Raw genomic sequence first — 25,791 nt, forward strand, 5'->3', positions numbered from 1 at the left:
ATTTATTATCATTTATTTATTTTTTACGTCAGGAAAATGTTTTCAACATACATGTTTACAATAGACGGACGGACGGACATGCGTAAATTGATTGAGAATTTGATGCTAATCGAAAATATATGTACTTTATGGCGTTTCTCAAGCTCTCTTTCTGGCTGTTGCAAACGTTTTAACAAAATTAATATATCCCCCATCGTTCGGTGGTGGGTATTATGAAACAATTTATTATCATTTATTTATTTTTTAGAATTAAGTTCTCTGGCTAAATTAAATATTATAATAATAATAGTAATAATAGTAACAGAAAAGTAAAATTCTCTTTTACTCTTCTTTCATATGAAATTTAGCTTTAGATTCAATTCGATTGCCTATGCTTAGGCGTCGATATGTAATGTAAAACTACAGTATTGTGCAATTATTCATAACACTTAATACGCTTTCTTGACTTAGTTTCAAAAGTTGACGAGTTTCAATTTAAATAAGTAAACATGGACAAAACATGGGTACATTTTAAGGGATAGAATATAGGTCGATTTTAATTTTACCATAGAAATAAAAATTAAGGAATTGTTATTAGTTCATAGTATGTGTTTTGATTTTAAGATATCTTTTTAATAAGAAAAACTCATTAGAACTGCAAATATCAAGCTTTTGATAAATCATGAAAAGCTAATTATTTATTAAAGTTGAGCTCATTTCCTTAAATCAGGCCAATAATCATTGGTTTTGTAAATCGTAGTGGCAACTAAACTTTTATGAAAATTTAACCGAATGGTATGCAATTCCAACATAAATCGTCAGAGTACACGTTCTGTCCTAACACCATAACATGATTTCTTTAAAAGCAGGTGAGTTGATGATATGTTTTCAGCAACTTATTTCAATTGCTTTGAGCACGCAAAACTATTGTTTGTATTCCTATAGAAACTTTTACTAACATAAATATTTTCAATTATATGGAACCGATGAACAATTTTTGTAACATTGCTTCGCTTCGCATCAATTTTGATACTCAACACATAAAAATCAAATGAAAATGTCAATTTTAAATCTCTACAATATAAGCAAAATTGAAATGATTTTTGTTTTCGGTTTATTCGAATTTTCTGCCATTTCTTGTTACTGCAACAAATTAATATTTTAACAACAAAATAGAAAGAACACAGAAAGCAGTCGTTTAATGCATAGGTATACACAAATTGTCACATATTCAAACGTACAAAATATCGCCAATTTTTTTTTTTTTTTTTTTTTTTTTTTTTGTAGACATTGCACTGAATCTATCAGCAATCCATCCTTTAGCTGGGTTAAAGTTATTCATACTCGCATTTGCTCCGCCATTCTTACGATCAAAAAATTGACTAAATACATCAACCAGTTGGTTTAAGGATTGCTTTTCGAAATTTCGCCTAGCGAGTAACTGAACATTTCCGGGGATCATATAAGACATATAAGTTGCTTATAGCCATGCAAATAAATTAAAGCATTCGAAAAAGCTATGATGTCGCTAGCTTGCAGCGAAGAAGTACAAACCGAAAAGCTGGTGATTCAAAAGAGAGAAGAGCCACACTTTTTAGCCGACTAAGACTTGGATAACAAATCCTTTAAGTCCCTTTATCAAATTGTTACGAAGAGCCGACATTGGCGTGAAAGTTAGTCAATTTTCTAGGAAACCTCATGCAAATGGCGATCGCCGAAAAGATTAACAACAATCGGCAGACTTTTTCCCGGGAAATGGGATGAAAACCTACCGCGACAAAGTTAGATTAAAAGATAGACAAGCAAATTCAACTTTCCAATGGCGGCATTGCGTTGCGCTGTCGCAGTCGTGGTTAAAAATGGGACGTCAGTAACTTTAAGCAAGCAAAGCTCTTATCCATCTTTATATGATATGAAATTCGATCCCTGGGCAATCCATCCAGTACATATACATTCTATTTCACTTTCATTTCATTTATTGATTTCTTAAGCAATTACAAAGTCATAGGCCTGTTACCTAGTTACATAGATACGCTTTATGTGCAAAAACAAACTATAACTTAAGCGAGCATATAAGTCAGGTAGATGGCTGCTAATGTAATCATCTTGCTCCGGCAACAAAGGAGTTAAGCAGTGCGGTCTTCTAAACATATTCAAAGAGTTATCGGAGTATTTCTGACTCAGTGGTAACGCATTCCAAAATTGCAGCAACATTTTTATATTGAGGTTGGATGGATGACTCAGCACAGTTAATACAAAGCATATTTTATCTATCATCCAGGGTAAAAACTCGTTAATATTGCTTTCGAGCGAATGCAAGTTATTTTCATTATCTCTATAAAGCAGAAATATGCCATCTGTATATGTAAAACGAGAGCCGTCGTTACCAACCAAATCCCCAACATTATCTACGAAGGGATTAACAATAGGGTATCAGTGATGATTCCGTGGACAATACGAATTCAATTCGAAATTCAATACAAAGATTAACGAAAGTTCAAAAATGTATTTTACACCAAACGTGTTTCTATTACAGCAACGAAAACTTTTACAGAATTTTTACTCTTCCATGTACGATACACCTCGAACTACGTATATATTAAATAAACTAAATAAAAAAAAATTGAAATTTATTTCATTCCTATTATTATTAATTTAGTCAGGGAAATAAATTCTGAGATTATCTGTCAATTTTTTTGAAAACTCTACCGCACTTGAGACTTGAACCCACGAAAACTGGCTTGTTAGGCGAGATCTTTTGTCGGCCATTTACGCGAATATTTATGCAAAAGTATTTTTTATATATACCTCTGTATTTTTTTTTAATTTTATTTTGTTTAGAGCATTAGCGTTCAAGGACAGTCCAACCTGTCATACTAATGAGGTACATTGTGAAATTAATGTAACCCGTCATCGACTAAAACTAGCGGTTGCGATTTTCCTTAAAAATGTTCATGGTGCGCTAAACAATCATTTCAAAAGTTAAATTGCTTGTAAAACAAATACGCTTTTTATACGTTCCTTTTAATTTTTTTGGCGCAATAGAACGTTTCAAGAGTTAATTTGATTTCAATTAGATGGTGGCGCACCAACACTAAATAAATCTCCAAGGAAGTTTTTAAGTTTTCTAATTAAAAATAATTGTTCGCTAATAGGTGTTTTCAGGAACGGCTCAATACGGCTAAATGGATACGGGAGACTTACATACATGTACAATTTTTTACATAATGCTTACAATATACTCTGGATTAACATGGGAGTCCCAATAGACCGGGAGCCGGTTTACGATTCTCGTTATCAAGCTATTCTGCCTTACGAAGCACAAAACCGATGCAATAGTTTTTTTGGTTTGATGATACTTGGTTACTTGGGATTGTCATATGTTGCAATTACAAAATTGTCTGTACGTATATGTGGTGCACATTCACTTGTTCGCAAAAAAGAAGATATCGCCAGTAAATTTTGCAAAAGAGTTTGCACACAACACGCCACCAATGCCCGCACGTCTAAGCATCCACAAGAGAGAACAGTTTTGCTTTCCATGTCCTCTGCTCAAGCGTTTTGCTTCCTTACTGATAATAAATTCGTCCTCATAAGTATGCACCTGGAGACTCTAAAAGCTCTTGGTCCTGTTCGACAGCCAGAGAATCTCTCGGTATGGACAAAACGCGAAAAATAATTTCAAACAAGAGTCGGGTCGCGAATCGCTTATCGCTTACGGCATAATAAGATTGTAAATTCCTCGTAAGCAACAAATATATAAACGAAAATACGAAGGTCCAAGAGTTTTTATATCAACTTTCTTGGAAAGGGACTTCCTGGGTAAACCTGAGTAAACCCCGAAGTCAAGACTCGTTGCAACGATATAAATTTTCACAAAATTATTCTACAGAAACGTCCGATACCAGGCACACCCATCCAATGTTTTTGCCACCTTTTACAGGGCAACAGTAATGGATACAAAAGATTCGATCGCAACCGAATATAATTTTCTGACTTGTTTATAATTACTTTCATCAAATATTTTCACGCAAACTTATTAACGCAAGATTACCATATTCCCTTTGAAATATCTTCACAGGATCGAAAGCTGTAGATGGAAATATGAGAAAATTATCGTTTTCTTGTTAAGGTTGTTTCTCATTTACGATGTGCGTGTATTTTGGGCAGAATTGCACTTAATTTAATAGATAGCAAAATGTATCTAGATAACGAATCCTTTCTTGCACTTCTTCTTTGTTCATTTGCATCTATTTGTACGGCTTTTTTTACTACTTGAAGAAGTAAGAAAACAAGGGGAGGAGTTGAAAGAAAAACCGGACACAATCTCTATGTGTGGATGTGCTTCCATGTTGTTAAGAAAAAAAAGAAAAACTGGTCACCTCACTATTATTCATTGTGAGAGACAAAACATGATGAAGTCATTTCTTAATAAGTAGCGGTCTAATCAGATTTCGATGAAACGCTCATTTCTTCAGAGTACCAAGCACGCAGAGACACAAAAAAAGAAGAATCAAGGTGTGATCTTTATTCTCTCACACAGTCGATCAGTTGATATTCATTGTTGACAAATTCTACTCGAGAGAGAAGGTTAAGATTATATTTCAGCAAAAATCCGTCGGAGTAGCCGAAGGCGAGGAATCTCGACTAGCAAGTCAATGGTCGTGGGTTCGGATCTCAAGTGCGGTAGAGTTTTTAATAAAAGCCGATAGCCTCAGATGCTAGTGCTTTTAAGAGTTTAGTCTTAGAATTTATTTCTCTGGCGAAATTAATAATAATAATAATATTTTAGCAAAAAAATAACCGTAAGATTTTAACTTTTTCCTAAGAATTTAAGTCAATCTTTTTCCTGAAGCTTAATTATTTCTTAAGAAGTTAAGTTAATTTCTTATATATTTTAAATTTGAAATTTCACGAATATTGCCTTGCAATTAAAAATAGTTAAAGGATTTTGTGAGGCTCTGTGCAATTTTTACAAAAATTTTAATCCTCCGCTGAAATTTTCATATCTTCAATAAATCAGTAGGGAAATATAACAACGCATATAACGTGTAAGGCCTGATCTTTAGTCTTACTGCTTCATCATAGTTTAAAGATCTCTAATTATTTAAAGAAATTGTTTAGATAGCGTGGCTGAAATCATTTCAAGTTCATTAAAGTTATAATAGTGGGCGTGTAACATTACATCTATATATACATACTTCTTGATACATTTCAATTATTTCGGAAAGCGTTTGCTTTCCAACAGTACGATACCAGATTTTATCGACCATTTACCACGACCTTGCAAAGCATATATTCCTTGCATTTCCTTTAGTACAGGCCAGGTACCAGCAAGTGTATGTATATACTAAAGAAATTAAAGTGAGGTAGTTTTGTCGCGAATATTAAATTCCAAAGCGTTTACAGATATGTTTCTCGACATCAAGAAAATTTTACACTCACGAGAGCTAAATACTACTTGTGTGGATAAGATAAGTCCGCTTGCTGAATGAAGCTTAACTAAGACCTTTTTCTTTCTATCGATGAAATGTCCATAAATGTGGCCGTACGGCGCTCAGCCATATTTCCACTCACAAATCGGTCGAAGACCCTTCAACGGCTATCGGCAAAGCTTCGCAGAAATTCCTGCTTTCACTAAGGAAAGAAAAACACAGTGCTACATTTTCCTTGTGGCTGTGGGACTCGGCTCTCATCACCTTACAAATAAGGATTACGAGCAAAGTGAAACTAACTATTCCGGAATAAGTCATCAATCAGACTTCGCAGCTGTACTGAGGCATTGGTGACTTTGAAGCATAGAAGAAGCATTGGAAATTTGTCTAAGCTATATAAATAGATATATGATGTTGATGGTGTCAAGAAAATCTGTCCGAAGCTCATTTAAGTTGTGTAGAGCAAGTTCTATCTTAAAATCTTATATTCTGAAGAGAAATTGGAATTGTGCTTTGCTATATATATATGGATAAAGTAAAACCCATCTGGGTCTTTTTTTAATATTATTTCTCTTGACTGACTAAGGACGTATCTATGATCTTATACGCTTGATCATTCGCGATCGATTAGGACGGGATTACTTTCCCAGATTAAACGCATGTGTATTTTAGGCCTTATAGCGCCAAATGAATTAGTCATAGATATAAATCCGAACACCATCTAAACCCATGATTCTTCGTTCCGTCAAACACCCTCCTGCGGTAGATTTGTGTGCGATCACTACGACCACGAAGCCTCCCAGAAGACCAACATTAAAACTACTCAAGAAATATGTCAGAGCTTTGAAATCTTATGTGTTAGATTATCATTGCACCACAATAATTTCTCGCAAATGCTCAATATGCGCGCCAAAGTGGCATAACAGTAAATATCGGTCTTTTTAGACCAATTCTCTATTCGCATGATTTTCATATAATTGCAGAAAAAAGCAAAACCATTCCCGTCACGTTTTCTTTATCGTCGTCCTTATTACTAACTTCCCACAGTAATCATCAGTAATTATCACCTTGTGGAGGGGAACTCTTACTCTCTTCAATAATTGTAAGTTAAACCTAAGTTAATTTCTTAAAGAAATACTTTTCTCAACCTATGCAAACAAGTTGTTAAATCTAATAAGCAAATATAATTCATCTGGTAACCCTAACGATCTGGCTGCTCAATAAGATTTATGAGTGCATCGGAGAGAGTTTTGATTTTGTTGATGCTCGCTGTTCCGTTAAGCATTCATGACAATATGATTTTCTTTTCTGTTTTAGTTGAGTTAGTTTTTCTTAGTGTTGTAGACGACGTTACTTGTCGTTGGCGCTTAAATACGGTTTCATTTTCTTGATTGAGATCATATTAGAATGGGTTTCGCAGGATCAGTAATAATTGTGATAATATCATTGGGTGCAACGGTCATAATAAAAAATTACTTTTTTGTGTCAAAGCATCTTCCAGCCCCTAAACTCAATTTGAATGCGTATTGGGGGCCTGGCAGTAGTGCATTATACAAGGAAAACACTATTGTGAAATCGTACGATATCACAGTGAAGTCTGAGGTAATAGCGGATTATTTCATCATTATAACGGGTTATTAAACCGCAAAAGAAAAAGTATCAACACATTTCGATAGAGTTTTCTCGGTTTATTGGCATTTAAAGCAGAAACTTTTTTTCAGGTTATTGCAGACTTAAAAGCTCAACTACAACGTCCTTTGAAACTCCATGAGCCCTTGGAAGATGTCAACTTTGAGTACGGTTTCAATTCGTATTATTTAGAGAATGTGGTGAAATACTGGCGTGACGAATATTTAGCGAATTGGCCGAAACGTGAATCATTTTTGAAAAAATTTCCTCACTTTCAAACCGAAATTCAAGGGTAAGCGAAATAAACGATTTCTAAATCAAAGGTCCTCGCCATTTTCAGAATAAAATCATTTCAAATCCTATTATTCAGCGGTGTACGAAAATGTTGACTTTTAGGAAAATTTTTTATAAAAGAACCTATGTCTTCATGAAGTCTACTTTTTTTCCTTTTTTTTATTCGCATTAACATCATTATTATTATATAGTCCCCGTACACTTGTTTAACGTGAGAGTAGAAAAAAGTAAAATATCAGGAAATGTTAAAATCTCATGAACTTGGGAATAATAACAATAGCTGTTAGTTAGGAAGACACGTTCTCTTCCAGCGAACGACTGACAAATGTTACATAATGTTTAGATCACACCTTTCTTTTTTCTTTTTTTATATATATATATATATATATGGTCAAATTAAGTGGACTAAGCCAATGATAAGTGTGACTTACATGTCCAGATTATAAATGAATGATGTTTAGTTGCAATGTATGTGTATGCAGATCCTTTAGGATTACACTGAACTTCGCAAATTTCATTTGGTACATTTTTAAATACACTCTATGGCCACTGATGAATCTGTAAAAACTCTTGATCTCCCAGCACTTAAAAGCCGTTTCTGATAGGGACTTGAAGGGAAAATGCAGCTCACTTACTATCAGAATTAAGGCATTCTTTTTCTTCTTTTAACAGACTAAATATTCACTTCATTCATGTGAAAGCTCAACAGACAGCGGGGAAAACAGTGTTGCCTTTATTACTTTTGCATGGATGGCCCGGTTCAGTACGAGAATTCTACGAAATAATACCTTTGCTCACGGAGCCCAATGATCAAAATAATTATGCTTTCGAAGTGATAGCCCCTAGTCTACCTGGCTACGGTTGGTCTCAGGTAATTTTATTCATTAAAACATAATTTACGAGATAAAAGCTTTGCATATTCTTTTCATACATTTTAGGGTTCATCTAAGAAAGATTTTGGCTGCGCCCAAGCAGCTGTGATAATGCGTAATTTGATGCTACGCTTAGGTCATAAGAAATTCCTTGTTCAAGGTGGAGATTGGGGCTCGATTATTGGCGCAAACATGGCAGCTCTCTTTCCGCACAACATTATCGGCTATCATTCAAATATGTGTGGCAGTATGGGACCCACGACCATTCTTAAAATGATAGCAGCCTATTTTATGCCCAGTTTATTCTACGATAAACAATACACCAAATTCTTTAAACCATTGCCTGAGCTATTTTCTTATCTGATGGCAGAAACAGGTTACCTGCACATACAAGCCACAAAACCCGATACCATAGGAGCAGCCCTAACTAGCAATCCTGTTGGCTTAGCTGCTTACATTTTAGAGAAATTTTCCACTTGGACAAATCCCCAATACAAACATCTACCTGACGGCGGTGTTACAAGACGCTATACATTAGATGCCTTGCTCGATAATGTTATGATTTATTATGTAACTAATTCTATAACCACTTCCGTACGTCTTTACGCTGAACAATTCAGTCAGAGTCAAGGTCAGCTGCAACTGGATCGCGTTGCTGTAACGGTGCCAGCCGGTTGCGTACGTTTCCAAAACGAATTGATGCATTCTACCGATTCTCAGTTAAAGGAACGATTCCTTAATCTAGTGCACAGTACATATCACAATCAAGGTGGCCATTTTGCCGCCATGGAATTGCCAAAAATTTTGTATGAAGATTTTATAGATTTTGTTAAAAAACTTGATATTTAATGGAGCGTATTACGTGCGTGCTAGTAAGTGAAGAGCTTTTTTTAAACGGAAATTTTATGTATGAATGAGTAAAATTTGCACGAAGCGGAAAAAGCTTTTCCAATATAAACATTTAACTCTCTATAATGTTTGTCAAACTTTATAGAAAATTGTATAGATATGTAGGAAAAAGCGATATAAACCAGACCTATCTAAGCTGTTTAACCTGGTTTTTTTGGATGAAAAAAAACTTCTTTTCATAAATAAAAGGTTTACTTACATCATCCGTCCTAAGGCGCCTACCAGCGCCTATAAGTGTCAAGCTCCACGAGCACATTTAAGCTAAGAATATAAGTAAATGGAGCAATTATTCAGGATACGTCTCCTATACATGCAACACTGTGGCGTGACACAGTCGAAAAGAAAGACGGAAAAGGAAAGAGTTGGAGAGCTGGCACCCACAATCCAGTGTAAGCGTTATGTCTTTACCAGCTGGGCACTCACTATACCCCGACCAAAGTAAGTAAGCTCTACCGCACTGGGATTTGAACCCGCAAACACTGATTTGCTGGTCATGATTCTTGTCTACTCGGCTCCTCATGCGGATATACGCAGGAACTATCCAAGAAACCAAGGAGCCGAACTGACAGGGCTATTAGTCAAGAAAACGGTTCGCTGTTGTTATACCCACCGTCGGAAAATAAATGGTTTCTGGCGTTTTCGTGGCTGCCCTTACAAAGTCTGTAAATCAATATGGAAGCAATATTTTTTTTATTTTTTTTTATATCTATTTTTATATATTTTGAAGGAAAAGGCTGGTAGCGCTAGTAAAACTGTTGATCAACATCTTCACGATCGCAATTATTTTTAAACTCGATCTGTGAAAATTTTGTATCTTGCTTTCTATCCTTATTATATTCATACAAACACGAAAGTTGCAATATAAGTGACTTATGGACGGACGGAAAGACAAAGAGACAGTTTACATTGATTTTGAACCTCAAGCCGAGCTAGAATGCATATAGTTGATATAGTGGCAGACGGTCAAACAAAGATCCAGTTTGCACACTTGATAATGTCCTGGTTGCTACAGACAGAAAGCGAAGGCCAGCGTACTTCATTTCTTGACTGATAATTAATTGTGTAAATCCAAACCGGTTTTAAAGAAGTTTCTACTTTTGTTTATACTCTCTTTCACTCTTTATTAATAAGGATAATGAATGGATCGTTATCTTATAACTAAAAAATTTGCCTAATATAGTTGGAGGAGCTTCCTCCTATCCAAATCCCTGATATTTGTTAGCACTACCTACTACTATCATTGTAGCCGCAAAATTCAAATTCCACCGATGCCCAATCTTTCGACCATTTCAAACAAATAATAAACGAAAAAAATTGCATAAAGGAAAATAGTATCGATGGTCGACAAGAATAAGTCAATGCAAAAATGTAAATACCTTTAAAGGCGCATCAAAGTTTCTCAGGATCGACTTGTTGGCCACTACGATGCCTAGCAATAGCAATTTTCTAATTTGCCAGCTTACAAGTGCTATTAAAAGCGCGAAGGAAGATTAACTGATAACATCATAAAAATCAATTTCTCGGTCTGAAATGTCTTCTAAATAAAAGAATATCGGAGATAAACACATTTTGCCACCGAAAGCATCTTTTTTCCTTTCATCTGAATAAAGTCTGTTAGGTTTTCACAAGAGTTCGAAAAACCGAAGAATGATTGAATGTGTGACTCCCAGACTAAAAATAAACAGAACTTTTCTGTTTATCATAAACCATTGCACACGCATAATAAAAGCTTATCAAGAATTTCTCGGCTTGACTTTTGTTTTGCTTTTCGTTATCTAATGTATTCCAAGCACACGACGTGCCAATCTATCTAATATTGTTTTAAAAAGTGCACTAGCAATTATAATAATCGACTGTTTGCGATCTCTCTTTCTCGCTCTCTCACTCTTTCTTGTTAATCTAAACAATTAAGAAAATTATATTCGGCCGTCATCGAATCGTGTATGCCCAACACTTTTATCTTAAAAACATAAAACTTGAAAAAGTTCTGATACACTAGGTGGGCGTGACCCATTTTTTTCATTTTTCTGCAAATATTTTAGGAAGATTTTTATAGATTTTTCTGCCATGTTTTTTGAAGAACAGGAGCATAATTTGACCAATTTTCAATGGCAACCAGCTGACAGGGACTGCCAATAGGTCCGCGAAATTTGTGGCCGATATATTCGATTTGCGACCAGCATAGTGCTTACCCGCAGACGTTATATTAATAGACAGACTTCCATCGATCCAAAATTCGACCTTGATTACGACTATATATATCGCATATAGAGTCTTTACAGTTCCCTTCTGCTCGTTGCAAAGCTTTTCACAAAAGGAACATACCCCTTCCCTTGTTAGTGGATATAAAATTGAATGCCGAATAATTTTCATACAATTTTATATATCACAATGCAAAGTACAATGTCACACTCACCATGATCGAGCTCAACGTCACATTATCAAGATATTTTTTTTGCGTTTTTTATGGCCTATGATCTCAAGTCACCTAACTAAACTTTATGAGAAAAGCGCTTCACTGAATACTTTCTGCGATCCAAAATCCAAAAATTATATAAAAAAAAAAATTTTTAAAAGTTCGCAAGAGGGGAAATCTTCAATGCCAGCGAAGAAAAAATTTTCAATATAATGTCAACCAATAGCAGACAAATAAATTTCATACTACGTACTGCGCAATATCACATGGAGTCGCTGTAAAATACACACCATCCGGTAGGGTATTTGTAACTACAGCACGACTCAGGTCTGCAACGCACTGGTATAAGCAAAAAAGAAAAAATTCTCATTAAGAATTGAAGCCGATAGATTTCAAGTGGTGCTCAACTAGTTCTTTAAAGATTTTAAAGCGGTAGCTTTTCTTCTCGTACGATAAAGGGATACTTGACCACATATATGAACTTAAGCCATAAAATTGAATGTTCCTGCATCGAAGTTGATGCCACATAATGGCTGAATAGCAGAGATAGCAGAGACTTAAAGACGACTTATTGCAGTCTATGTAGAGAGAGTAATCTTCTCAAATAGAATGGAAGCTGCGGAGAAAACATGAACGATGTGCCAAACTATTTACGTAGCGTAATTTCTCAATGGTTGGCCAACTATTGCTGCATCGATTGCCTGAAGGGAACATGATACAGCTCCCGTCGTTAACTATCCACTGAGAAGTACACTTGCTTTTCAAAGCTTCAAAACTTATGGATACCTCAAGGAATGACAGTAAAAATGAATCGTTCTTTTTCCTCAAAGGTGTCAAAAATTTGCAAACAAAATTGGTCAGTGAATTATATGAACTGCATTTTCGAGTTATTATTAAGTCATTATTCCTTCTTATTAACTAATTATTCGTTCAATTAACAGCCGAAAGAAGTGCAAAGTTAACTCCACAGCACGCATCGATGAATTATTAACTAGGGACTTTCTTCATCCTCATAGAGATCGAGAGAATAAAAAAACGCAGTGCATAGTATTTGTTAAACGTTATAGTTCCCTCTTATATTCCTTTATCTTTGCAAGTCGTTCAACTTTTTGCACAAAACTTATAAAGTCATTATATAAACTATCCGGTACTTCCAAAGCGGCAAAATGGCCGCCCTCGTGATAGTAAGTGCTGTGGATTAGATTTCGGTATTTCTCTTCCAATTGAAAATCTAAAAAGTGTATTAAATCATTTTTAAAACGAACACAACCAGTCGGCACATAAGTAGGTACGTAATCCAAACGGAGAGTCATTTGCTCTTTAGAGAAATGTTCTTTATAAACGCGCTGCGTTGTTGTGATGGAGTCTGTCAGATAATAAATCATAACGTTATCTAACAGATCGTCGAGCTTAAAACGTTCCGTCAATCCGCCATCTGGACAATGACGATACGAAACATTTGTCCATATAGAAAATTTCTCCAGAATGTACGCAGCCAAACCCACCGGGTTATTTAGTAAAGCAGTGCCAATTGTGTCAGGTTTGGTAGCTTGTAGATGCATATAACCGGTCTCCTCTAAGATGTAAAGCCATTTATCCGATATGGGAAAGAAAAAGTCCTCAAAACCGCTTGGAGCAAAAAGCCTTGGAAAGAAGTTCGCGAGAAATCCCTTAAATATAGAGTTTGGGGTATTTATTGCACAAAAATTCGAATGGTAGCCGAGAACATTTTCAGGGAATAGAGTAGCCATGTGTGAACCAATTATTGAGCCCCAATCGCCGCCTTGTATGAAAAATTTTTTATAACCTAAACGTAACATAAGATTACGCATCATGACGGCAATTTGGGCAGGACCTAGACCTGGTCTTGAAGTACCCTAAAATGTAAAAAAAGAATTCTACTTTAAACGGTCACGTTTTCAATGAACCGCATGTTTACCTGAGACCAAGCATATCCCGGCAAACTAGGCGCTACAACATTAAAAATATATTTATTTTCCTTATCAGTTTCTGTTTGATGCAATTTATGAATTAAGTCGAAAAACTCTCTTACTGAACCGGGCCAACCATGCAATAGCAATACCGGATAGTGATGTTTATCAATGGTTTGATCATCATAGGCCATCAAATGGAAGAAATGCAAACGTAAACTGAAATGATTACGATTTTAATGTAATTATTCCTTATCTAGTGATGGGAAGTAGTTATGGTACCCTTGAATATCGGTAGTGAAATGATTGAACTGCCAAAGGAATATTTCCCTCTCTCGCCAACGTGGCAAATAGTCATCACGCCAGTATTTAATAATAGATTTCAATGCTTCTGTATTGAAACCGTATTCGAAATTAGCGCCTCTAATGGGTTCAGTTAAATGCAAGGGACGATTAAGTTGCTCTTTCAATTCATTGATAACCTAAACTCGTATTAAAAAACAAAATTGCTCAGATGTGCGCTGAAATATCAAAGTATGAAAAAAACGAAATACTTACACTTTCCTCATACATTAAACGATTATTGATGACCTCTGAAGAATTGTCCAAATAAGCCTGCCAATCTCTAGGTTCTTCCTCATCTCCCCACCATTGATTTAAGGGTAAAGTTGGCGCTGATAAGCCGCCCCATGGATAGAAGAAGTGCTTAAGCCCCACTGCCACGACTATCATCAGCAGGATCATCAGAACGCCCTTACCACTCATACTTTTTCCTTTCTGTATAAATTTTATTTATTATAAGAACTTCAAGTATTATTAAGCACTTCTTTGATCGCAGTAAAATGATTTCGTGGACTACCACTTCTGATAATAAATATGCTTACACAGTTATTATTGAACTGACAGCGATTAAAGGCAGCTTTCAAATAAATGCTTTTAACGATTGTGAAATGCTCACGCTTTTAAAAAGTATTCTCTATTAGGCGAGAGAATATTAGCGATCGATTCTTATCGACGGGGAGTAATCTAGCATATCTAACACCTATAACTTGAAATTAATTATATATATATATATATATATATATAAATAATAACGAAAATTTTTGAAAATGTTTTAAAAAGTATACCTTATCCTTGCCCTTAGTTCACAAATGCATGATGGATGACAGATTTTTATTAATTGTAAGAACTTCATGAGAGCTACATCTTTAATAAAAAAAAAAATAAAAAAATAAAAAAAACAGACGGATGGACGGAAAATGCGCAAAGCACGTATATTTGCCATATTGTCTTGAATCCTCTGCTGTTAGGCATAGGAAATTTATTATTAAAGAACAAATGCTAATTAGAAATGCAAACATAAATAAATAAATGCAAAAATAAATGCTAATCAGAAATGCAAATAGAAGCCGCGCCTGTCCACGTTACCATATTGTTTTATAAGTAAATATAACGAAATCGATGTAAATGTAAACAAGTCGCATATCAAAAGCTTTCAACTTTCACTTTCTCCAGATACCCAGCCATATGGGCATCCATGGTAACATTATTACTGAGAAAATTGCATCTTCCAAATCAAGGTATCGCGGTAATCGACCTTTAATTTCTTCCGACATAAAAGCGTTTAACAAACATCAAGAAATTCGCAATTGGCAACAGCGATGGAATACCTGAGCTTATTTATATCCTCTGGCTCCGCTTATAAACCGTCGTAGATATTCGCCGCCCTCAAAACTTAGTGGCTTATCTAATAGATTTTTCTTTTTTCAACGAGCACAACAAATTGGAAAAAAACGTTATTCCTTGTGTTCCTTTCTCCTTGTAAAACAATATAAAGAAAATTTCGAATATCATGTTACAAAAAAAAGGTAAATTAGTATAAAATTTGTAAAATTAGACAAATAACCGTTAAATTTAAAAGAAACGGTCGTGGATGCTTCTGCTCTTTCTATTTCTTATGTGTGTGCGTTCATGCGAAGCCATATGATTTGCTAATTCCCACAAAGTGCTCGTAAATAGGAATAACGCATTATTGTGGCAGCTAGCTGGATATCTTTGAACGGTGCTTGAACTAATTACCTCTTTTTTTATTATTACTATTATTATTATTATTATTATTATTATCAATAATTAGCCAGAGCAATGAATTCCGTATAATATACTTATCGCAAAGAACGACGCCTGAAGCAGAATCAAAGAGAAAAGACCGTTCGAATTTTCCTTGGCATAAAAATATCAGTATTTTAAAAATTTAGAGCCCGTCGTTTATTTCTGGTAGAAAGATGCAGGATTCAAACAGAATATCATGCAGTACGCATTGTTTTTTCTATGTTTGTGCCGCAAACTTTTTTGAGGACCGAGGAAAACAGAATTTCATTATTTATTTATTTGCAATACCCTTTCTGTATTGAGCTCTTACTATAATTTGTGAGGAAGACATACGCATGTTCTCAGTATTGAAGAGGGGCTTTAGTGCTTTTGCAAGACGATCGAAAAATATAAATTTTCTATGGAACGTCAAAGGCATTGGGGTTTTCAGTTAAATATGTTGATAAAAATATCTTTTAGTAGGGGGCGATATTGACAGATGCCTTAGAAACCATTTATATATCTTCATACTTCACATTCAAAGTTTGTTTTCGCAAAAACTCCTTTTTTATACGGTAGAAATGTTCCTTAAATAACCGTACAAAAAAAGGATGAAAAAAAAATACCTGCGACATGTGGTAAATATAAGCATATGCCTTACAACTTTATAAAATCGTGTAAGATGAAATATTTTCCTCGAGAAACCGTGCAAAAAAAGCAATAATGATACAACAATCCTTTTTTATTTAAAAAGATTTAAAATTAATGTACAGTGAATATTCGGTCCATTAGCACAGCATATAAAAATTGAAATTAGGAATAAAAATCAATTTCTGAGCTATTCATCGGCTGCTTGATAGTAACCGTGCAAGTTAATTACGGACTGGACTGAAAATGTCAGTAGTTAGGACAGACATGTACAATGCAACTGTCAGGTTTGGTTCAATTGAAGAATATCGATCGTTATTAACGGCCTTTGTTGTTTTTTTTTTTTTTTTTGTTGTAAAGTCTGCTATATAGCACTTGCTGTTTCGGTCTCTCAAGTTGCATATATGATTTTTGCATAAAACGCAAGATTACGTTATAATTTTAATGTCAGGATCATAAGTAGGACAATATAGTTCCATGCTTGTAGCATATCTCCACATTCAACTTCATTATCATCGAATCAAAAAATATATGTATTCAAAGGAATGAAAAATATCAACCGATATTTTGAGTAAAACAAAAAAGGGGGTTATCAGCCAGGCCCTTTCGACGAAAAGAAAGAAGAAGAAAAAGTTTTGAACTTGAGTTTTTTCTAAAATAGGCAAAATTCGAAAATCGTAAAAAGGCATATAGCGGATGACAAATTCCCGATTAAATATGTCTCACTTTGTCTCTAAAAAAAGAGACATTCAGCTTTTGCCTTAAAAAGACAGTAAAAAAAAATTACAAGTTTGCTAAATGACTTTGTTAAATCCCTTGGTTTTTTCTTTCAAAAAACGGTAGTTTTTCAATCCGTAAACATTTCTTGGAACATGTCGAGGAATATCGTATCTCTTTTTTATTATATTTACATAACCACTTCTCGAAAAACAAAAAAAAATGCAACTAAATAAATAATTTCTTATGTCGTAACTGATCGAAATTGCAAAATTTTCGCGCCAGATCAGCCTTGCTCTGTCACGATGTTTAAAAATCAATAATATTAAGTCAGGATGTTATAATGCTTGCTTCTTGTATCCTGATTGCTATTTTCAAACCCCTGATGTTTCGCAAATCTGCAAATAAACATATATTGCATGTATGTATTCACGAAGAATTTATATATAGGGAGATTGTGCAGATGTTTCTCATGAACCGTTATTTAGCCTGCAACCAATAGAAAAAAGTTCTCTTTGTTTTACTAAATATTTCGGTGAGAGGTTAATAAAGGGCAACAGCGTTAACGTCAAACAAAAAATGTCTGGCGAACTTCTAAATTGGCTAAATGCGACGGTCCATGGTCGTTATGAGAATATCGAAGAACTACGATCAGGTTAGTACTGATATTGGAATAGAAGAAAAAATCATTGATTAACTTAGTCGGTGTTGTAGGTGTCGCTTATTGTCAGATAATGGAACAACTGTTTCCCAAATGCATTGGAAGAAATAACATCAAAACCAATGCTATTTCAGAATACGAGTTTTTCCATAATCTAAACTTACTTCAAGATGCTTTCAATTGTATGGGTTTCGAAAAGAAAATACCAATTGAAGATTTAGAGCAAGGATCATGTAAAGATCATTTCGAATTTTTGCAATGGTTAAAGAAATTTTTTGATATTCATAGAACAGCTCAAGCCAATTTATTAGCACTGGCAAGAAATAACATTTCTCCAGAACCTATACAAAAGCCAACAACTAAAACACCAATAGATAGTGAACAAAAACCTTCAACAAGTCAAGCATCTTCGGAATCTTCAGAGAGGATGACAAGTCAACTATCTCACAGTATTAAGCGCAGGTCATCAAATAAAACTAAACCGACTTTAGTAACGTCTATGGCAAGAACTTTTCGTTCGCGTGATAATGCGAAACCAGATAATGCTCAAACTCGAAAACAACCAAAAACAACTTCGAACCGTAAAAAAAGTCCAAGTTTCCAAGTACTTTCTGAAAGAGTTGATCAGCTGCGCGAGCAATTTATTAATGTGGAGTATGAGAGAAAGTATTATTTAGAGAAATTCAAGAAAATTGAACTTCTGTAAGCATTAAATTAAATCTCCAATTATAATTCTACAAACATTTCCTGTTTATTCCATTGATGTTTGTTTACAGGCTTCAAGAGTCGATCAAGAAACAGGAGTTTGCTGAATTTCGCAATTGCGTTTTCAAAATTCTTCACGCAGTGGATGCTTACAAATCAACAAAGACCGCAATCGATAGTTCGAAGGATTAAGCTAAGGAAGCTGCTGTGACGGCGCCGTACATTTACTTTTTATCCCGTTTTTTAAGTTAAAAATTAATCCTCTGCAATCAAATTTCTAATCAAGCAACGTTTATTCTAAATAGTAAACCATAATAAAAGCGAAAATAAAAACCAAATTATTCGTTCTCATTATCAGAAGATGAATGGGAATTCGAACTGGCGTAATCGCAAACTAATGCCAACGATTTTGGCAAATCAAATAATTCAACGGTTGGGGTTCCTGTGTTTCGTTCGGAATTATTACATAAAGATGTAGAGTTTTGATCAGGTATATTTTCTTCTCCATTATTTAACAATTGTTGAGGAACGGAGTTTGTGGTCTGTGCTACTTTACCATTTAATTGCGCGTTATTAGTATCGTTTGATTCTATTTCAAGTAATTTTCTTTTAATGCCTAAATGCTCTGATTGTAAAGTCGAGCTAAGTGCTTTTTGTCTCTTTAGACCGCCAAATATTGTTGTGGTAGAGCCGGGTAAGGCCGGTGCCAAGAGTATATCCAAACGCTTCTCCTCCTGGCGTTCTTGAGCAGATTTACTTTGTAATTTCATAAGCGCAGCCATTTGACGATCCTGTTGATCTTCCGGAAGTAAAGTAATATCTAAACTACTTTTTGCCAGTAATCTGTCGTCAAGTTCCTTTTGGGCTTTAAGTTCTTTCTTCGTAGCCTGCAAAATACAAACTTAAATTATTGTATCCGATATGTTGATAGAGGGGAACACACTCGGAAGTCTGCTCTTAACTTGCAATTGGCTTCGTAGCAATCATCCCACAAAGTTTTATTACGTTCCAATAGTTTTTCAAGTACCGGCTTAGCTTGCTCTCCAGCCTTCAGATCTTTTGCTTGATGTTCCAATTTATACATGGCATCATCGAACAATCTCTTTTGTACCTCTTTAGTTTCGGGTACTACTTGTTCATTTTGTGTAGGATCCCAACGATTCTCCTGCCTACGAGCACCCGATAGTATCACATAATCTAAATTCGCTGGATCGGTTTGTATTTCGAAATGATTATCGCAAAGATGACACTTCATTCGGAACTTGTAGATCGGAGTCGAATAATACATTCCCACTTTGGTTTTTTCCGCATTGTAACGCACTCCCATGCCAATATGATTTTTGCAGCCTTCACACCATATATTATAAGGCATTTCAAAACGTATTATGATGATTCCCAAATGGATTTTCCGGGCTCTTTCACGCAAAGCATGTGTACCAAGGAATTTATTAAGGCCACCTTTCCTCGGATCATAATCCGGAGGATAATATTTATTTTGTCCTTTACGTTCACCCATGTTATTAGCTTAACTTAATTCGTATTCTTTTTATTAAAATAGAGTCGAATATGCTCAGCTTAACTTGCTCCAAATATCAGTAAAAAATTGCAAAACCTAATCATTGACTTTATTCAAAACAATTATTGTTTTTATTTTTGTTAGACGAACGATGTTGCCAACTCTCTCCGATTAAAGTCAAAAATATTGAATGAAGAAACTCTACAAAAAACGTTCTCAGCAAAAATAGACGAAAGTGAAATAAATGACGCCTAAGAACTCTAGAAAAAAGACGAATTCCGAATATACAAAATATATAATTCTAGTTGATCGACCAAAAATCTACATTGTAGGCATGTGTTAATTGGACAAATCGTATAATTATAGGTGCTTCCAACCTACTGGTATTAATTTTCAAATTTAACAAAAGTCTTTGTAAGACTTACGCCTTGTTTAATCTTTTTCCTAACTTGAATTTTTTTATATTTTGTGCTCTTTGTATTTTTGTGCTTCTGTTATCAACAACAGTTGTAGCGTTGTTCGCTAGCAGCCATTTGATTGCTTGCCCTTTCATTCTCATTATTTTTATGGACAATAATTATGTTAATGGTTTCTTAATATGACGTCACATTCTCTCAAACGTTTGCAAATCGGAAACATATACAGAAGCACAAATAGTCCGTAATAAGCTCCTATTTTGACTTTTGAAAAAAATGATGGACCATCTTGTCGTCTAGTTGTCTCTGTTAGAATGAAGATCACTTCAAAAGTATTCTCATTAAATATAAATGAAACGATATATATATCCATTTCTTAAAAGGATTAGTAATTGCAAACCATACAAATACATCCTGAATGCATTGTATTAAGCCGATTTTAAATTGTTTATTGTTTATCTTCTTCAGGAATAACAAAAGTTATGATTTAGAAAAGAGAATATTTCTCTCACGGCGAGTTCTTGCTATTTCCATATTTCATTTAACTTATAAATTGATATGAAAAAACGATTAGTTAACACTACTTAGATACATAGCAAACGTTGGTCAAACGTTCTTGCGTATCGTACGTATTATACGTCTTCTGCCACGCGCACGTTGTGTGTGAAATTAGAAGCATTGGGTAAAATTAGCATTTTCTGTCGAACAACAACAACAAGTATGAAAATCTATACGAATGAAGGCAATCCATTTGGATTGAAACTGCAAATTTTGGCGAAACTGGCCAAATGTGAGGTGACAGTTGAAAAGATTGGCATAAACGGTAAGCCCCTACCATCCAAATGGTATAACTTTTATTGACTGTTAATTCATTCAATTCTTTTTATTTATAAATGCAGATGATAAAACCAAAAATTTATTATTATTACCAACGCTGGAATTGGACAGTGGACTCATGTTGTTTTCTACCAACGCTGCTGCAAAATATTTTTTCCCGGATGAAGGTGAAAAGAGAGATGAGGTACGTGACCTTTTTTATATACTTTGAAAACTTTTTATCAATTTTTTACTTTCCAGTGGCTTGAGTGGTCCGTAAATGTTCTGGCACCCACTTTAGTCAATCTCACAGGTGTAGGTCATCATGCCAATCCACATGTTTTACCTATATTAAATATTTTGATTAAAAAACTTGAAGATCGCCTGAAATCTTCATCCTATTTAGCGGGAAATAGTGTCACTGCAGCTGATATTTCAGTCTGGTCTCTTCTTACGCCGGATAACATTTTAAATGATGCGAAAGATATTAATTGTTTGTCAAGGTGGTGTCAAAATATTAGCGATTTACCTGAAGTTCAAGAAATTACGCAAAAGGAACCAATTAAGTCTGTGACTTTTAATGCCTTACAAAATTCTAATCGTTATGGTGGTTGCTATCATATTCCGATCCCAGAAATTGCTATGGCTCGCAAACATTTCGTTTGCAGGCCTCCTGAAGATTTAAAAGAACCTAGAACCGTTCTACCAAAGCCTGGGGAAAAAAACGTATTAATTACTTCCGCGTTGCCCTATGTGAATAACGTGCCTCATTTGGGTAATATTATTGGCTGCGTGTTGTCAGCAGACATTTTTGCTAGGTATTTACGCGGCTTAAGATGTCATTAAGGCAAGAAGTGTTAAATTTCATTGAATTTTAGGTATTGTCGGGCTGCTGGCTATAATACTTTGTTCATTTCTGGCACTGATGAATACGGCACAGCGACCGAGAATAAAGCCTTAGCGGAGAAGTTAACTCCCAAAGAAATATGTGACAAATATTTCGAACTGCATAATTCTATATACCGTTGGTTTGGCATAGGTTTTGATTACTTCGGACGGACAACAACACAAGAGCAAACTGAGTAATTTGTATTTTCTACAACAAAGATTTCCCGATTTCATGTTTTTTTCTACATCAATATTTAGAATAGTGCAGGAAGCCTTCAAAGATCTCTACAACAAAGGATTTATAAACACTGAAAGCGTAGAACAACTGCTTTGTGAAAAATGCGATCGCTTTCTTGCAGACCGGTAATGTGTGACTGTTTTTTGCATATCTAGATCAATTTAATTGTTTCGTCGTATCATATTAGTTTTGTTGAAGGCGCGTGTCCTCATCCTGGCTGCGGCTATGAAGACGCCCGCGGCGATCAGTGCGATAAGTGTGGCAAACTGGTAAATGCAACTGATCTGATAAGACCACGTTGTAAGGTTTGCAATACTGCTCCTGTCATTAGATCATCTGAACAAATGTTCGTAGATTTACCGAACATTGAAAAAAAACTAGAAGGTTGGGTAAAAAAATTTGAATATGGTTGGACAAATAACGCACGAGAGATAACTCGAGCGTGGTTGCGTGAAGGCCTAAAACCGCGTTGCATTACGCGGGATTTGAAATGGGGAATTCCAGTACCACATCAGGGTTTTGAGCAAAAGGTATTCTATGTGTGGTTTGATGCACCATTCGGTTACATTTCTATGACCAAACGTTATACAAAAGAATATAAGCAATGGTGGCAACCTTCTAAAGGAATAGATGTCGAGCTTTACCAATTTATGGCTAAAGATAACGTACCGTTCCATTCTGTGGTTTGGCCTGGCGTTTTGTTGGCCATTAATAAAGGTCATGTCCTAGTGTCACATATCATGGCCACGGAATACTTAAATTATGAGGACGGAAAATTCAGTAAAAGTCGCGGCATTGGAGTTTTCGGTAATGACGCACAGGTAAAATAATTTGCAAGCAAATGAAATCATTTTTACACTAACGAAGAAAAACGATTATGTGTACAGAGCGATAAGGCTTAAAAAAATCCGATGATCGCTGAAGAAAAAAGAGTATGATTTAAATTTTATCCTTCGTTTTGTGTTTCGTATCACAGGAGACGGGCATACCAGCTGATGTTTGGCGCTTCTATTTGGCTTCTGCACGTCCTGAAGGCCAAGACTCCAGTTTCAGCTGGAATGATCTGGCAGCCCGTAACAACTCCGAGTTACTCAACAACTTGGGCAATTTCATTAACCGCGCTCTAGTCTTTTGTGATAAATATTATAACGGTACTTTACCCGAAATGAATCTCAGTAAAGAGGACGACATTCTCTTGATGTTTATTAATCGTGAATTGCGTGGCTATATACAGTCGCTGGAAAAAGCTCGATTACGTGACGGAATACGGTATCTGTTATCGATCTCCCGTCATGGCAATGGCTACATGCAAACCCATCAGCCTTGGGTACTCTTGAAGGGCAATGAGCAACAACAGGCCCGTGCGGCCACAGTTATTGGTTTATGTTGCAACATTGCCTGCTTGCTGGCGAATCTTTTGTTTCCTTATATGCCGACAACAGCTCGTACTATCTTCCAACAACTTAATACCAAACAAACAAGTTTACATGCAGAGTATGTTTCTCTTATTAAATTCATTTATATACATCTTATATGTCATTTTCTTGCAGTAAGCCTTACATTGATATATTGTTGCCAAGCGGTCATAAAATCGGTAAGCCTGCACCGATTTTTACAAAACTTGAGCAGAATTTCATAGAAGAAATGAAAAAGAAATACTCTGGTCCTCAGATCTTAAAGACCACTCTGACAATTGGTGAATTGGAAATGGCTGTGAAAGCACAAGCCGATAAAGTGCGACAATTAAAAGCGAGTACTAAAGACAAGACAGTTTGGCAACCGGAAGTTAATATATTACTTAATCTCAAAAAGCAATTAATGGAGGCTCAAAGCAATCAAGCATCCTCTACTGGTGACGTTGAGACAAAAATTATTAATAATTCGGATGTTAATTAATGTTAGATTGAGTCGTAGGTAACTTTCGTTTATTTATTAGGCATTTATTTTGTTTCCATTGATTAGCAAAATTATATTAATTTAAGAATTGATTGTAAGGTATTCAAGCTTGCCTTTACTGCCTTTAAAAGGTTGTCAAAGCCGGCAGCACATCCCATATTTTAAGGTCGAATTTTCAGAGCGGAATTTTACAAACCAATTTCTAATTGCCCGGTCAGTTATCCGTCCTTCACCGTATGCGCGGCATATTTTTTCAGCTGTCTTCTGACGGCTATTACCTCGTTTAATTTCCCAGAGCTTTACATGTCGAATATGCAGTTTTTAACTCTCCATTTCAGTGGTCAAGAAAAACGGTTGATGTCAACATGCGCCACATAACACAGTTGACGGAAGACTAACTGAATATTCGTCTATATAGTGAAAAGAGGAACTCTTTTGTTTCGGTGACTTATAGTGGGTAAATACGAAATATAGACTCTACTTATCTGCATCGGAAGTTACCTATGACTCGACCTAAAAAAATCAAAGATTTGGACGAGAAAATTTTAAAACAAGTTCATCCGACAATTCGAAAGCCTGAAGTTGAGATTTTGTTATCATTGAAAAAAAAAAAAAAATAAATGCTCTAACCGGTGTTACTGAGACTCTGAGTAAAAATAAGAAGAATAAATAATTTTTTGCGATGCCTTTTAGTACACATTGCGCCGTATTTACCTCTGCTTTGCTCAATTGCCATTGAATTATGTTCAAAACTTTTTGTTTTTATTTATTAAAAGTTTGTTTTCAAATCAATGCCAGTTGATTAAATTAATTTAATCTGTCTTTCAAAACTTTGAAAACTTCTAGGCTTATATTAGGGGTAAGTGATAAAAGAAACACTTGTGTGTGCAAATAGTTTATAATATCAACCAACCATTTGTCGCTAAAATAAATCGAGTAATTTTTTCACATGTAATTCTAAAATACAATCAATTAAATATAGAAAAAGCAATATTCGCAACATTTGCAGTTATGCAGACGGCAGGACTGAATATAATATTAGTTGATAACAACTTTGATTTACTGAGGATTTTGTGTAGCATTTGATCTCATTATCGGTAAAAAGTTATTTGAACGTGAATGGAAATTACAAACGTGTTGGATGTTATGATTTGACGAAGCGTGCATTTCTTCACATTTTTAATGGTAAGATATTCTATTTTATTGTTCCGTTATTTTTCGATTTCTAGCTATATAGCACTTCATTAGAGATAATTGTATAAATTAACAATAGACTGAGTGAATGTATTTCTTTCTGGAATAGAAAGCATTTTACGTGCTTGGAAGTCTCTTAAACATGTCTGTGTTCCTGTATTTTAGCTGTGCGGACGTAGATCTACCTTCTCGCGTACCAAGTGAGTGTTCGCGAGTTCAAGTCTCAAGTACGGTATAGTCTTCTTGGGTCGTAACTATATTGAGTGCTCAGCCGGTAAAGACATAACACTTGTCGATTGGACACACACTTCCACTGGGCTGCGGCCCGCCATCTCCTTCCTTCTTCCTCTTTCTTCTCTTCTTTAAGACGGTCCCATTCGTGTGACATGGCGACATTCCCCAATTGATGGGTCTTATTAAAAAAAAAATTGTGGACGAACTGCGGGGTCGCGTTAACTTTCTTTTAAATGCGTTATTACAATACGGGAAAAATTATTCATGCTCAGGCAAAAACTTTGTGGCCTCCATGGAAATAAAAGAAAA

The 25,791-nt window shown here is 35.2% G+C and overlaps 5 protein-coding genes across 6 annotated transcripts; 3 read left to right on the forward strand and 2 right to left on the reverse strand.

Annotated features, from left to right (window-relative positions):
- The first annotated feature begins 6,725 nt into the window (after positions 1-6,725).
- LOC119636000 (juvenile hormone epoxide hydrolase 1-like) lies at positions 6,726-9,225 on the forward strand. The gene is made up of 4 exons (XM_038031067.1): positions 6,726-7,016; positions 7,136-7,335; positions 8,010-8,208; positions 8,276-9,225. Exons 1-4 carry the CDS (start codon positions 6,822-6,824, stop codon positions 9,056-9,058), a joined length of 1,377 nt encoding a protein of 458 aa, XP_037886995.1. The 5' UTR covers positions 6,726-6,821; the 3' UTR covers positions 9,059-9,225.
- A 3,297-nt stretch (positions 9,226-12,522) lies between these two features.
- Positions 12,523-14,445, reverse strand: LOC119635729 (juvenile hormone epoxide hydrolase 1-like). Its single transcript, XM_038030713.1, has 5 exons — positions 14,350-14,445; positions 14,024-14,242; positions 13,748-13,947; positions 13,474-13,684; positions 12,523-13,411 (listed from the first exon to the last, which is right to left on the reverse strand). Exons 2-5 carry the CDS (start codon positions 14,228-14,230, stop codon positions 12,596-12,598), a joined length of 1,434 nt encoding a protein of 477 aa, XP_037886641.1. The 5' UTR covers positions 14,231-14,242; positions 14,350-14,445; the 3' UTR covers positions 12,523-12,595.
- A 2,864-nt stretch (positions 14,446-17,309) lies between these two features.
- LOC119635750 (microtubule-associated protein RP/EB family member 3-like) lies at positions 17,310-18,566 on the forward strand. Of its 2 annotated transcripts, XM_038030746.1 has the most exons (4): positions 17,310-17,573; positions 17,633-17,812; positions 17,873-18,281; positions 18,356-18,566. In XM_038030746.1, exons 1-4 carry the CDS (start codon positions 17,498-17,500, stop codon positions 18,474-18,476), a joined length of 786 nt encoding a protein of 261 aa, XP_037886674.1. In that variant the 5' UTR covers positions 17,310-17,497; the 3' UTR covers positions 18,477-18,566. The 2 variants fall into 2 exon arrangements, with proteins under 2 accessions (XP_037886674.1, XP_037886673.1); XM_038030745.1 differs by having other exon boundaries at positions 17,633-18,281; positions 18,356-18,551.
- Positions 18,520-19,934, reverse strand: LOC119635749 (coiled-coil domain-containing protein 130 homolog). The gene is made up of 2 exons (XM_038030744.1): positions 19,228-19,934; positions 18,520-19,171 (listed from the first exon to the last, which is right to left on the reverse strand). Exons 1-2 carry the CDS (start codon positions 19,798-19,800, stop codon positions 18,623-18,625), a joined length of 1,122 nt encoding a protein of 373 aa, XP_037886672.1. The 5' UTR covers positions 19,801-19,934; the 3' UTR covers positions 18,520-18,622.
- An 897-nt stretch (positions 19,935-20,831) lies between these two features.
- On the forward strand, positions 20,832-24,801 carry LOC119635892 (methionine--tRNA ligase, cytoplasmic). Its single transcript, XM_038030918.1, has 8 exons — positions 20,832-21,039; positions 21,116-21,237; positions 21,294-21,850; positions 21,911-22,114; positions 22,179-22,283; positions 22,346-22,979; positions 23,135-23,652; positions 23,709-24,801. The coding sequence occupies exons 1-8, from the start codon at positions 20,937-20,939 to the stop codon at positions 24,052-24,054; spliced, it is 2,589 nt and encodes an 862-aa protein (XP_037886846.1). The 5' UTR covers positions 20,832-20,936; the 3' UTR covers positions 24,055-24,801.
- The last annotated feature ends 990 nt before the right edge of the window (positions 24,802-25,791 follow it).

Source organism: Glossina fuscipes, unplaced genomic scaffold (assembly GCF_014805625.2).
Source record: "Glossina fuscipes isolate IAEA_lab_2018 unplaced genomic scaffold, Yale_Gfus_2 27, whole genome shotgun sequence".
Taxonomy (NCBI): domain Eukaryota; kingdom Metazoa; phylum Arthropoda; class Insecta; order Diptera; family Glossinidae; genus Glossina; species Glossina fuscipes.

What these genes read in the sequence shown, in the direction of transcription:
- LOC119635750 (XM_038030745.1), top strand. Translation starts at nt 17,498, where the DNA reads ATGTCTGGCGAACTTCTAAATTGGCTAAATGCGACGGTCCATGGTCGT. An exon ending in TATCGAAGAACTACGATCAG is followed by an intron (nt 17,574 to 17,632) that starts GTTAGTACTGAT and finishes TCGGTGTTGTAG; the next exon opens with GTGTCGCTTATTGTCAGATA. An exon ending in TTCAAGAAAATTGAACTTCT is followed by an intron (nt 18,282 to 18,355) that starts GTAAGCATTAAA and finishes GTTTGTTTACAG; the next exon opens with GCTTCAAGAGTCGATCAAGA.
- LOC119635892 (XM_038030918.1), top strand. Translation starts at nt 20,937, where the DNA reads ATGAAAATCTATACGAATGAAGGCAATCCATTTGGATTGAAACTGCAA. An exon ending in TCAGCAGACATTTTTGCTAG is followed by an intron (nt 21,851 to 21,910) that starts GTATTTACGCGG and finishes ATTGAATTTTAG; the next exon opens with GTATTGTCGGGCTGCTGGCT. An exon ending in TTTTCGGTAATGACGCACAG is followed by an intron (nt 22,980 to 23,134) that starts GTAAAATAATTT and finishes TTCGTATCACAG; the next exon opens with GAGACGGGCATACCAGCTGA.
- LOC119635749 (XM_038030744.1), bottom strand. Translation starts at nt 19,800, where the DNA reads ATGGGTGAACGTAAAGGACAAAATAAATATTATCCTCCGGATTATGAT. An exon ending in AGTTAAGAGCAGACTTCCGA is followed by an intron (nt 19,172 to 19,227) that starts GTGTGTTCCCCT and finishes TGTATTTTGCAG; the next exon opens with GCTACGAAGAAAGAACTTAA.
- LOC119636000 (XM_038031067.1), top strand. Translation starts at nt 6,822, where the DNA reads ATGGGTTTCGCAGGATCAGTAATAATTGTGATAATATCATTGGGTGCA. An exon ending in ATATCACAGTGAAGTCTGAG is followed by an intron (nt 7,017 to 7,135) that starts GTAATAGCGGAT and finishes ACTTTTTTTCAG; the next exon opens with GTTATTGCAGACTTAAAAGC. An exon ending in TTTCAAACCGAAATTCAAGG is followed by an intron (nt 7,336 to 8,009) that starts GTAAGCGAAATA and finishes TTCTTTTAACAG; the next exon opens with ACTAAATATTCACTTCATTC.
- LOC119635729 (XM_038030713.1), bottom strand. Translation starts at nt 14,230, where the DNA reads ATGAGTGGTAAGGGCGTTCTGATGATCCTGCTGATGATAGTCGTGGCA. An exon ending in GTTTAATGTATGAGGAAAGT is followed by an intron (nt 13,948 to 14,023) that starts GTAAGTATTTCG and finishes ATACGAGTTTAG; the next exon opens with GTTATCAATGAATTGAAAGA. An exon ending in TTCACTACCGATATTCAAGG is followed by an intron (nt 13,685 to 13,747) that starts GTACCATAACTA and finishes TAATCATTTCAG; the next exon opens with TTTACGTTTGCATTTCTTCC.